General features: G+C 33.4%; 2 protein-coding genes across 2 annotated transcripts; one reads left to right on the top strand and one right to left on the bottom strand.

The window, feature by feature from the left end:
• Positions 1–7004: 7004 nt before the first annotated feature.
• Positions 7005–8236, top strand: LOC105780788 (heterodimeric geranylgeranyl pyrophosphate synthase small subunit, chloroplastic). The gene has a single exon (XM_012605294.2). The coding sequence runs from the start codon at positions 7086–7088 to the stop codon at positions 7974–7976; it is 891 nt and encodes a 296-aa protein (XP_012460748.1). The 5' UTR covers positions 7005–7085; the 3' UTR covers positions 7977–8236.
• Positions 8237–9544: 1308 nt separating this feature from the next.
• LOC105780802 (uncharacterized) lies at positions 9545–11099 on the bottom strand. Its single transcript, XM_012605312.2, has 3 exons — positions 10664–11099; positions 10506–10562; positions 9545–10357 (listed from the first exon to the last, which is right to left on the bottom strand). The coding sequence occupies exon 3, from the start codon at positions 10345–10347 to the stop codon at positions 9742–9744; it is 606 nt and encodes a 201-aa protein (XP_012460766.1). The 5' UTR covers positions 10348–10357; positions 10506–10562; positions 10664–11099; the 3' UTR covers positions 9545–9741.
• Between the last annotated feature and the right edge of the window lie 2414 nt (positions 11100–13513).

Genomic DNA, 13513 nt, shown 5'->3' with positions numbered 1-13513 from the left:
AATTCAACTAAGGTGCAATGACTAGCATTCTTGTGTAGGACGTTTTATAGGAAAATGTGACATTATTTTAAAGAAATAAAGAAATATTATCCACCAGTGTGGTGATTAGTGTATCTCAATTCCTTCGTAATAATATATTAAATTGTAAATATTTATCATTTCTCTTACTATTAATATCTGAACATATTTATTAATTTACCGATTACTTGAATCATACCTGTTATTTACTGCTATGTTTATATCTGATGATGAATCTGGTCACTAAAAAAGTACCCTAACTGTTTTCTTTTTGGTTCTAAATATTGGGATACGGTCGTGAATGGCATCATTAGAAATATCTTCAAACTTATGGCCAATAGATCTATTGAAGATATCAACATCAACACGTGGTCATTTATTGACCAAGTCTATCTTCATATTTTCTCTATTTATTTGTTAGCTATTTTTAACTTATTTGATTGGCTGTTACCAATTTTTTAGTGAATTTGTTTTGCCTAAAAATAGGTCTTTGCTAAGTCTATAAATATGCACTCATTTCATTGAATAAATTATCAACCCTTTGCATCTTATTCTTCATGTTAGTTATTTTTCTCTTTATTTTATTTTATTTTTTCCGTTTGTCAACTATTTGTTCTTCAATCTGGTATCAGAGCTAGGTTCTCTTAGGCGCTGTCAAGATGGGCGATCTTCAAGTGGTTGGTGGAATCAAGAAACTCAACAACCAAAACTACAATTCTTGGTCTACATGCATGATGTCGTACTTGTAAGGTGAAGACTTGTGGGAAGTAGTAAATAGAAATGAGGTTATATCACCAGAAGCAGAAGACACTAATGGTGTCTTACGGAAGTGGAGAATCAAAGCGGGTAAAGCGATGTTCGCCTTGAATACCACAGTCGAAGAAGATGTGCTTGAGCATATACGTGATGCTAAAACTCCGAAGGAAGCTTGGGATACGTTCACCGAACTGTTCTCAAAGAAGAATGATACGAAGCTCTAACTCTTAGAAAGTTATTTGTTTTCGGTGTCACAACGTGATATGGCGGTCTCACAGTATTTTCATAAAGTAAAGATGCTATGCAGGGAGATTTCTGAGTTGGATCCGGAGGCTCATATTGGTGATACTAGGATGAAACGAATCATCATTCATTGTTTGAAGCCAGAGTTCAGGAGTTTCGTTGCTGCAATACAAGGGTGGCAAACTTAGCCGTCGCTTGTAGAATTTGAAAATTTGCTAGCTGGTCAAGAAGTCTTAGCTAAGCAAATGGGAGGAGTCTCGTTGAAAAAGGAAGAAGAGGCACTCTATGCCAATAGATGCAGGTGGAATTCCAAGCAACATACCACCGGTAGATCCAAAAAGAATAATGACAAGGCAAGAAGTCGTCAAGGCGGAGAGAGCATTTATGTAGGGGGAGCTTCGAAGAGTCAAGACTACGGAAAAAAGTTTGAAGGGGGCTGCTATAATTGCGGGAAGAAGGGTCACATGGCGAAAGCTTATTGGTCGAAAAAAAAATCAGTAGAGAGTAATGTAGCTGCTTTCAAAAGCGAAGATGAATAGGATGCTGAGGCACTATTGATAGCAACAACATCTAAAAAGATTGGTTACAAGAAAGATTGGGTTGTCGACTCGGGATGTTTAAATCATATGACGGGTGATAAAGAGAAGCTGCAGAACCTGTCAGAGTATAAGGGAAGCCGAGTGGTTGTAACAGCGAACAACTCAAAGTTATCGATAGCTTACGTCGGTAATACGGTAGTCTCTTTTCAACATAGTGATACCGATGTGTCACTCTAAAATGTCTACCATGTTCCAAGTATGAAGAAAAATATTCTCTCAGTGGCACAATTAACATCTTCTGGTTATTTTGTTCTCTTTGGTCCACAAGATGTGAAAGTGCATCGGAACTTGGAGGTTATAGAAGAACCGGTGATGAAAGGACAGAGGTTGGAATCAGTCTACGTAATGTCTGCAGAAACTGCATACGTAGATAAAACAAGAAGGAATAAAACAACAAATGTCTGGCACATGCGACTAGGTCACGTTAGCTATTCCAAATTAGATGTGATGATGAAGAGGTCAATGTTGAAGGGACTTCCACATCTTGAAGTGAAGAAAATATACAGTGTGTGTAGGCTGTCAGTATGGAAAAGCACACCAGTTGCCGAACGAAGAGTCTAAATTTAAAGCTAAAAAATAGTTAGAGTTGGTCCACTCTTATGTGTTTAGACCAGTTAAACAAGCTTCCATTGGTGGGATGAAATACATGGTGACTTTCATCGATGATTTCTTGAAGTATGTGTGGATTTACTTTGTAAAGGAGAAATCTGAAACTCTTTCAAAGTTCAAAGAGTTCAAGGAGGTAGCAGAAGAGGAAGTTGACAAAAGAATTCATTGTCTACGTAGTGACAATGGAGGAGAGTATACCTCAGATGAGTTTTGTGATTTTCTTCAAGAATGCCGAATACGCCATTAGTTCACATGTGCTAGCACTCCTCAACAGAATGGCGTAGCAGAAAGGAAGAATAGATATTTGAGAGAAATTTGTTGAAGCATACTTCACGCGAAGAATATACCATGACATTTTTTGGCAGAAACAATGAGGACGGCTGCATTTGTGATCAATAGGCTTCCTCAATAAATGTTATGTTTTACTTCACCTTTTGAAAAATTATGAAACATGAAACCTTCAGTTAGTTATTTCAAAGTTTTCGAATGTGTTTGTTATGTATTTGTACCTGATCACTTACGTAGCAAAATGGACAAGAAGGCTATTAGGTGTATTTTTGTAGGGTATGACAGTCAAAGAAAATGGTAGAGATGTTGTAACCCGACTACCGAAAAATTATACACATCTCAAAATGTGGTGTTCGATGAAGCTTCTTCATGGTGGTTTTCAGACAATGAAGTATTGCCAGACTCAGATGGTTTTAAAGACGTGGTGCAATCTTCTCAAATCCAATTGGGTTTAGATGAAACTAAAGATGTAGATGACGAAGGTAGTGTCGAAGAAGGTGTAGCTCAAAGTCTTTGGCAAACTGATGTGTATCAACAACCAAGCGAACAAGATGAGCCTAGTGCAGTGGAAACACCAACTTCGTTAAAAAGGTCAGCAAGAATAAGAAAGCCAAATCCAAAGTATGCCAATGCCGCCATAGTAAAAGAAACAGATGCAAAAGAGCCGGAGACATTCGATGAAGAGTTCCAGAGTCCAGAATGGATTAAAGTAATGGAAGAAGAAATTGTCGCGCTAGACAAAAATCAAACTTGGGAGATAGTGCCAAAGCCAAAAGATGTTAAGCCTATTTCTTGAAAATGGGTATACAAGATAAAGCGTCACACAGATGGATCAATAGAGAGACACAAGGCTCGCTTGGTAGCTCGAGGGTTCTCTCAACAATATGGACTAGATTATGATGAAACGTTTAGTCCAGTTGCAAAGCTTACAACTGTACGAGTTCTATTAGCACTTGCAGCTTTCAAAAATTAGAATTTGTGGCAAATGGACGTGAAGAATGAATTTTTGCATGAGGAGCTGGATCGGGAGATCTACATGGACCAGCCGATGGGCTTTCAGAATCAAGATCATCCTGAGTATGTGTGTAAGCTACGGAAGGCGCTTTATGGATTAAAACAAGCACCGAGAGCTTGGTATGGTAAGATTGCTGAATTTTTTACTCATAGTGGATATTTGGTGGCAAGTGCGGATGCTAGCCTGTTCGTCAAAACTAAAGGAGAGAAGTTAGCTATTGTGCTAGTATATGTGGATGATTTAATCATCATAGGAGATTGTGAAAAAGAAATTTTTCGAACTAGGGAGAACTTGTCAGTTCGCTTTCAGATGAAAGAACTTGGACAGCTCAAGCATTTTCTTGGTATAGAGATCGATTATTCTCAAGAAAGAATATTTCTTCATCAGCAAAAGTAGTCCAAAGATTTGTTGAAGAAGTTTGGAATGCTTAAATGTAAGCCAATCTCGACGCCAATGGAGCCAAATGCCAAAATATGTGCTTATGAAGGGAAAGATTTAGAAGATGCTACAATGTACAGGCAGTTGGTGGGAAGTCTTATCTACTTAACTTTAACAAGACCAGATATTTCTTTTGCAGTTGGTGTGATAAGTCGGTACATGCAACATCCGAAGAAGCCTCATTTGGAAGCAGTTTGTCGAATTCTAAGATATGTGAAGAATACACTTGGCTATGGTATTATGTATAAAAGAGGTGGAGGTTGTAAACTAGTTGGTTATTGTGATGCTGACTATGCAGGTGACCATAATACTCGACGTTCAACTACCAAGTATGTTTTCATGCTTGGGTCGGGAGCGATTTCTTAGTGTAGCAAAAGACAACCAACAGTGTCTTTGTCAAACACCGAAGTGGAGTATCAAGCAGCAGCGATGGCAGCCCAAGAGAGCAGTTGGCTTATGCAACTGTTAGGGGACTTGCATCAACCAGTAACGTATCCGATTCCTCTGTATTGCGATAATTTGTCAGCAATACGTTTGGCAGAGAATCTAGTTTTTCATGCAAGAACTAAGCATGTGGAGGTGCATTAACACTTTATCCGAGAGAAAGTCTTGCAAGAGGAGATTGAGTTGAAGCATGTTAGAACGGAAAATCAATCTGGAGATTTGTTTACAAAAGGCTTGAGTAGTAATAAGTTCGAAAGCTTCTATCGTCAGCTGGGCGCGGCAAACAAAGAAGAAGTTGATGTTGAGGGGGAGTATTGAAGATATCAACATCAACACGTGGTCATTTATTGACCAAGTCTATCTTCATATTTTCTCTATTTATTTGTTAGCTATTTTTAACTTATTTGATTGACAGTTACCAATTTTTTAGTGAATTTGTTTTTGCCTAAAAATAGGTCTTTGCTAAGCCTCTAAATATGCACTCATTTCATTGAATAAATCATCAACCATTTGCATCTTATTCTTCCTGTTAATTATTTGTTCTCTTTATTTTATTTTATTTTTTCCGTTTGTCAGCTATTTGTTCTTCAGGATCTTCTAACTAGGGGTGAGCATTCGATCGAATCGAATCGAAAATTTTCGAGTTAATCGAGTTTTCGAATCTCATTTTATCATCCTAACTTTATTTGAAGTTTTCTCGAATCGAGTCGAGTGAGATGGAATTCGAATCGAATATATTTTTTCGAGTTAAATTTTAAAAAATAATTTTAGGTCCTTGTAACCATTGTCACCCATCGTAATAAAATTTGTCCACCTTAATCAAATTTTTATTAACTTTCATCACTTCATAATTTATTTATTAATTTTTATATCTTGGTTAGCTTCTTTGCTTGCTTAGTTGTTTCAATTATCTTGATTCTTGTCACTATGTATTTTAGAATTAAAAATATATTAAATGTAAAAATATGATTTTTAATAAAATTTATTTTAAAAATAAAATGTGAAATTGATACCAATATAAAATTTTAAAACGAATATTTTATGGCATAATTAATAATTCAATTTTAATATAAATATTCAATTTGACTAAACAATTCAATAATATAAATAATATAAAATATGAAATTTAATTTAATAATATAAATAGTAGATATAAATAAAATTATTATTATTTATGTTTAGTGATTTTTTATTTGGATATTTTGATTTTTTATTTGGGAGTAAAGGGTGAGAAGTAAAAGTTTAGGGGAAAAATAAAAAGTTTTGGGGAATAAAAGTTTGAGGGAAAGTAAATAGGGGGAGTAAAATTTTGGAGGGAAAATATTAAAAAAAAAATTGGAGGGGGAAGGGTTTGGGATAGATGGGAGGTGAGATGGGAAGATAATAAAAGTTTTAGGGGAAAAGTGGGAGGGAGTAAAATTTTTTGGGGAAAATAAAAGGTTTTAAGGGTTTTTGGGAGTAAAATTTTGAGAAAAAATAAATGGGAGAGTAAAATTTTGGTGGGAAATGGATTGGGGGGTTGGGAGGGGAGAGGAGTAAAAGTTTTGGGGAGAAAGTGGGAAGGAGTAAAAGTTTTGAGGAAAAAGTAAAAAGGTTTGGGAGTGTGGGGTAAAAATGTAAAATATTATAGTTTGATATTCGAATTATTCGAATTATTCGAGTTATTCGAATTCGAAAACTCAACTCGATTTGAACTCGAAATTCGAAAAAAAAATTCGAGTTGATTCGAATAACTCGATTAACTCAAGTAACTCGATTCGTTTAACTCGAAATTCGAGTTTTACTCACCCAGTTCTAACCTTATTGTACTTTCCTTTCTCCTTTTTCTTTTTTTAATCTAAAGACATTTTATTTTTTACTCCACATGATTACCATTTTGACCAATTGAGTTGACTATACTTTTAGTGCAATTCCAAATATGTATTCTAAAAGTAATTATTTGAAATTCAATACATCTCATGTTTTCTTTATTTTTTTCTTGAAAAATATTGAGATAAATGATTTTGTTTTACCATAAATGTGAATTTTAAATTCGTTATTAACTCAAATGAATTTAAGCGTAATTTTGATCGGTTACTTCTGAGATCAATCTAAACTAATTAAGGGTTAATATCAATCCTTAATTTGGTATCTAAACTTTTTGTGCCTCAATTCAATTTGGTACCCAAACCAAACAATCTAATGAACGTGTACTCTAATAAACAAAATATAGGTACTCAATTGGGACAAAAAAAATAAAGCTCAGGTACCAAATTGAACATTGAAACTAAACTAGAGCACTTAAATAGGATAAAGAAAAACTTAAGTATCAAATTGAACATTGAAATTAAATTCAAGTACCGAATTAAACATTAAAACTAAATTCAAGTACCAGATAATATATTAACCCTAGAATTAATATGAATTAAAACACATTTCATACTGTTTCTTTATAACCCCTCAAGAGGTTAAACACATTTCATATTTTGATGCTGAAACACGTGTCCCACGTGTGATCCCTATTCCAACAAGCAACATCAACTTCATATTTTAATTCCAATAGAACCACAAAAAATAGCAGACATGGTAATAGTGACATCCCATGTTATATAATTGTCCTGCGACTCTCCTCTTCCTCCACAATCTTCATTAAGTAATTCCAAAACCCAAAATCTCCTTTCTTCAACATCTCATCCATGGCCAGAGCTCTCTCCCATATCCATGGCAACCCAATATTCCATGTTCCTTACACACCGATTCCCACACGTCAATGTCCTTCCAATTTGCCTTGTAGGCTTTTCAAAGTCACCATGTCGAGTAACCAATCTTATTGGACCTCCATTAACGCTGACATTGAAGCTCATCTCAAGCAAGCCATACCGGTACGAGAACCCCTCTCTGTTTTCGAACCCATGAACCATTTGACGTTTTCCGCCCCACGGAGCACTGCTCCTGCATTATGCGTGGCCGCCTGCGAGCTTGTCGGGGGTCACCGGGACCAAGCTTTGCCCGCGGCATCAGCACTTCAGCTCATGTATGCAGCTTCCTTCGCTCACGAACACCTTCCCTTGACCCAAAGCTGTAGGCCCAAATCCGAGATCCAACATCTCTACGGTCCAAACATTGAGTTACTCATCGGGGACGCAATGATACCATTCGGGCTCGAGCTGTTGGCCGTATCGAATGATTCGACTCAAAAGAATTCGGATCGAGTATTACGTGTAATGGTCGAGATCACACGTGCTATAGGCTCACAGGGCATGGTTCATGGACAATATTACGAAGTAGAATACGAGTCAAGCTGTATCAGACAAAACGAACGTGCTAGTGAAAAATACGAAGGCACATTACACGGTTGCGCGGCCGCGTGTGGCGCGATATTAGGAGGCGGAAGTGAAGTGGAGATAGAGAAAATGAGAAGGTACGGTGTATACATAGGAAAAATACAAGGAATGATAAGAAGAGATGAAAGAAAAAGCAAGGATTTGAAGGAATTGGTGGAGGAGACTAGAAAGTTAGCCACCAATGAATTGAGCGGTTTCAATGAGGCAAAGGTTGAAGCAATATCTAAGCTATTTGGAGCCTAGTTTTATGTAATGTCCAGGGTAAATTTGGCAAATGAGTTTAATAAATATTGTGCTTTTCTGTCGTGGCATCTATTTGTCCACGTGTTGCCAATTTTCTCTCTAATATTTCGAATTCAATTTTATTAGATTTTATAAATAGATGTTTTAAGAGAGTGAATTAACCGTTAGATTTACCATTTTGAGGGACCCAATCCCCCCACATGCCTATTAATTCTATCATTATTAAATACCTTCATTATTGTGGCTCCCACTCTTTTTTTTTTATGGTGTAATTACTTGTTTCATCCTGAAAAGTCATTTTATTTTTTATTTAATTTTTAAATTTGTATTTTTGTTAAATCACCCTAAAATAAATAAAAAATAATATTTTTTTATTTTACCAATGTGGCATACATGTGGATTGCCATGTTACATTTAATTAATTTTTTAAAATTTTAAAAATTCAAAAATTTATAATTTAAATATTTTTTACAATTAAAGAGTCATCATGTCCTTTATGCCTTTGGTGACAGACGTGTACAATGGACATAAGAGAAAGGATTCTATGAAACAGAGATATTATCTCTTCCCAATAGTTTAATGCCACGTCAACAATTTCATCTTGAATTTTAGGAATTGAACTTGAATTTTTCCAAATGAAAATACTGATATGACATTAAATTGTTGAAAAAGAGATACAGATGATGTAGCGCCACTATTTTATACCATCATAATATAATATGATATGGTATAAAAACATTTTCCTAAAATAGATTAAAATGGTGGAGTTCAAGTCCCTTTCCCTCGGCTTTGAGATTTAGGGCCAATAATGAAATCTGGGCATAGGTCATTGCAGGCTTTAAACATCACGAGAGCAGCCCACTTTCATTTTTCCTAACCCTAAAATGATTGAGGCCGACATCTTTTACATGAGACAAACAGAATTCAGACTTATTGAAAAATGTGCATTTTCTAGCTAAAGTAACTGTTAGATTAAGATTAGATTTCTTTCAATCTCAACCATGACTCTTGGAGAACCCTTTCCTTCTTTGATGATTAAAAAGAGGTGTTGATTAATTATGCATCCAAATTTAATTGAAAACATAGATAGCAACTTAGATAATATTTATTAACAAAATCTAAATATTATCTTATTACATCACAAAACAAAAGAATATCATGTAATCACAAAAAACGTGATAGAAAGGAATCTAGAATAGAATGCGTCGTTTTACAAATTTGCAATGAAATATGAAAAAGAAACCTACTCAATGAATGGAAGAGTTTTAATTGCCTAACCCCAGAGCCTAAAATGATAGAAACAGAAAGCAACATGGCCAATTAACTCTATGGTCCCAAATCCCAGTTTTGGTACCTAGCAAGGCTTGGTTCAACCTTGTGAATGATATCATGATATGGACACATCAGGCACTAGGTTGAGTTGGTTCAATGCCAACTTATATCACCTTCCTTTGTACTCTGCATAAATTGGTTGCATGTGGAAGGATGCTTTTATACATAGATGCCGAATGATTATGTCAAAATGGGTAAAATCCTCATCAGCACCTTGACAAGTATCAGGACTCGAATTTCACTGATAATTCAAATCCATGGCTATAATTGAATATTTTCTAATAAAAACACATCTGACAATGATCATTTGTTCATTCAAAATCCCTATACATAAACACTAGACTAACAAAATACCAACATTGAAAACAGTTCCACATTTGACATTTTACCATCTATGAATTACAACAATGGGGAAAAGCTTTAACATTGACCATTATTCAAGGAAACCTGTTTTTGTTAAAACTGCATTTCTCACTTTCCTCAAATCCCTCCCTTTGAGTTTCCTCCCAACACCTTCAAAAACCGAGAAAGAAGATATCTGACTCCTTGCAAGCCTCTTAGCAAGGAATTCATGTGGTGGCAACTTTGAATTGTACTCATCATCATCATCATCATCATCATCATCACTGTCTGCAAAACCAACCAAAACCCCATCACCATCCCCATCATCATGATCATGCCATAAGCCATTGGGACCCTTCTTTGACTTGTTTCTAGAGATGTTAGACCAATCAGGGATGTTGACAGGAGCTGATTGCTGTTTAACTCCATTAGCTTCATGACTGGAACTGGAGCTTGAACTGCCAATATTGCTACTGTTATTAATAGTAGAGAAAGTTCCAGGGATCATCCTTGCAGCACTTGGGAGATGTCTTCTAACAGGAACAGATGATTCAATGGATTGTTGACCAAGTTTGTTAGTAGAATCTTTTCTTTCCTTGAGAACTGCCCAAACATCTTCTTCCTCAAAATCCCCATCTCTCAAGGATCTCCATACACCACTCCCCTGCCTGCTATAACTATACCTATCACCTTCCATTACTGAATTCCTACATAAACATCATCTACTTTCAACTTTCCTCCAAATTCAACATATTTATACAAAAACAAACAAAGGGTACTTGCACAAATAATCCATACATGTTGGCAATGAATTAAACATTTATCTAGGTAAAAGAAAAAAAAGAAAGCATCTACCTTTCCTTGTGTTAAGAACCTCCAAAAGCCACAACTTTCCCAAGATTCTAAAGTGGTCTGCATCATGAGAATGAAATTTCAGTTAAAGAAAAGGGGTTTTTTTTTCAACAAATAACAAGAAATACAGATTCGAAATCCAGATATCTTGAGAATCTCACCTATAGAAATTGATACAAAAATTTTCAGAGAGATGATGACAAGGTGTTTTTTTTTTCTTTTTCAAAAGGAACTCAAATAGGCAAAGTGGAAGACAAAGAGCAGTGAACAATGAAACAAAGAAGAATAAGACAGGCCATATAGTTTTTGTCTTTACAAATCTGCTCCTTTATCAATGCGTGCTTACTGCCTCAAGTGTTTTGCTGTATTTTACTGACTTTCCTTAAATATTTTCCCAGGGTGAATCAGACATGCATGAACATCTAAATCCACATTAACTGTAATACCATTTTTACAAAAAGGATTTTTCATTAGAAAAATGGGTATTGATATTTTGAAAGAATGGAAGAGAGAAGTGAGAAGTTGATCTTGAGATGTGAATTATTGGTTATTGGTTTGAGCAAAAACAGCTTTGATTAATCTCCCCACTAGAGAAATACAACTATAGGGTTAACATCATCATTATCTCATTTTATATTCTCTTTTGGCAAAATGTGGGTTGTCTTATTACAGGATCAAATTGTATATTATTTTAATTAATTTTTTTCTTTTCCTTCTCCCTTGATTTTAGCCATGTATTAAAGACGAATGCATCTAAATTACAAGCTATAATAAATAAATAAACCATAGTGTTTGGTTTCCGTACAATTTTTAATTGAAAGGAAAAACAAATGGAGTTATTTGTCAAACAATTATATTTAATAAAAATTAATTATGTATTTGATTAATCAATAGTGAGGCAGCCGAATTGCTGATGGTTTCCAACAGTCACTAATTATGAAAACATTTCGTTACGATAACATTTCACTTATAACAGTAACATTTATAGATATAAAATACGACTTATTAAATTAGTTCTCTATAACAAGATATGGTCTAAATTTTCAAGTAAAATTATAATTATTTTATATAAGTAAACTTATTAATTATCATTTATTAAATAAAATTATCTCAATTAAAATATTATTTCAATAAAATGATTAAATTTCACAGATGAAACTTATTAATCGTATTTTATTAAATGAAAATAATCGTCAATGGGTGGAATTAACGACACCAATTCAATAAATTATTAAGTTTCTTAATTAAATATTCTACTATGAATTTGAAACATCATAAACTTATAAATTGTGATAAATTAATTAATTTAATTTGATAACTCATATTGATTAATTGAACTTGTTAAATTTATGAACTTTATAATTAATCATGCGAAATAACGTAAAATAAAATATGCATAAGCTATTATACATGTACTTGTTATATGTTTTTAATTTTGTTGATTTGATTCGCACTTTCTTTCTTCTTCTTTTTAACACAGTTCTCAATTTTTTTATTTGATGAAAATTCACTATATGAGTTCTATTGTAAGCTCACAACGATTATCTCTCTATAACAATATGTTGTTTATAGTTGTATAATAGCCACCTCTCTATATCAAGCAAAATCACCATTGTTATCAAATTCTCAAATATATCACCATTGTTAGATAATTTTCTCGTTTTAGTCACCTAATTTTAGTATGTTTTCATTTTGGCCTTTCACCGTTAATTTGGCTAACGACAATGTTACTGTACATTTGTTTTAGGGTGGGTTTGGATGGAAAGTGCGTTTACCTACGGTTAGTGTAAAAACAGCAGTGATTGTGAGATTAGATACTGTAGCAATACTGTAGCGTGAGACAAAAAATAAGCTAAACGCACCGCACCGCACCCAATCGCCCATCCAAACTCACCCTTAGTCATCCAACTTTAATAAATATTATTTTCGTCACTCATTTCCTTTTTTGGAATTAATTTTAGTTTTTTTTTTACATAAGGTTTTACAATATAAAACTTATGTACTTATAAGGAAGAATGTAGGTTTTATAGGGAAAATCATTTTATCTTTTAAATTTCTTTTATTTTTCTTTTTTAAAAATTAATTTTAGATTTATTTTTCAAAACAAGGAAAAACCTAGATCTTTATAGGAATTATCTGGTTTTATGAATAATTCAATTCCTGTAAAAATATAGATTTTTATTTTTAGAAAAAATAATTAAAAAGAGAGGAAATGAATAACTAATATGAAAATTTACTATTGGATAATGAAAACAGTATACAATAACATTGTTGTTAGCCATGTTAACAACAAGTGACCAAAATGAAACATTACAAAAATGAGAAAACTATCTAATGGTGGTGCTAATTTGAAAAAAGAAATATTTCAATGACTAATATGAAAATTTATTAAAATTGGGTGACTAATTATAAAATTATTAGCAGTTTATTAAAATTGGGTGACTAATTATAAAATTGGGTGACTAATTATAAATTTATTAAAAAGAAATAATTTTATGGATACTTCTCACCACATCATCCATGGTCCCTTTCTAATTATTTAATGATATTTTAGCAGTTTTTTTCCATATCATTGATACATAATTTTGGTAATTTTTTTACTATGAACCCCAAACATTGAGGGACCGTAAATGATATGATGGAAGGTCCATAAAATAATTTCTAGTTTTTGCTCATTCTTTTAGTTTTGAATTTAAATTTATACTAACTATTTTTTGTTTTATGTCTAATTATTGTAATATATATGTAATAAATAAGTTTTTTCTTATATATTTTATTTATATTTGTTAACTTTTAAATCAAAAAGTAAAATAACCTAGCTTTTTATAATTTTAGAGTATACCTAATTATTATTGTAAAAGCCTTTCTCTAATTTTATTGTACTTTCTTCAACTGAGTGGGAATCATTCAAGTCATGACATCAAGCTCAATGACCCATTATTGATATTTTAGGATCCTATATGAAATAATAAATTGGGATCCTTTTAAAAAATTTATAAAATATAATATAA

This window comes from Gossypium raimondii, chromosome 1 (assembly GCF_025698545.1).
Source record: "Gossypium raimondii isolate GPD5lz chromosome 1, ASM2569854v1, whole genome shotgun sequence".
Classification (NCBI taxonomy): domain Eukaryota; kingdom Viridiplantae; phylum Streptophyta; class Magnoliopsida; order Malvales; family Malvaceae; genus Gossypium; species Gossypium raimondii.
This window is presented reverse-complemented; position numbering and strand designations above follow the sequence as displayed.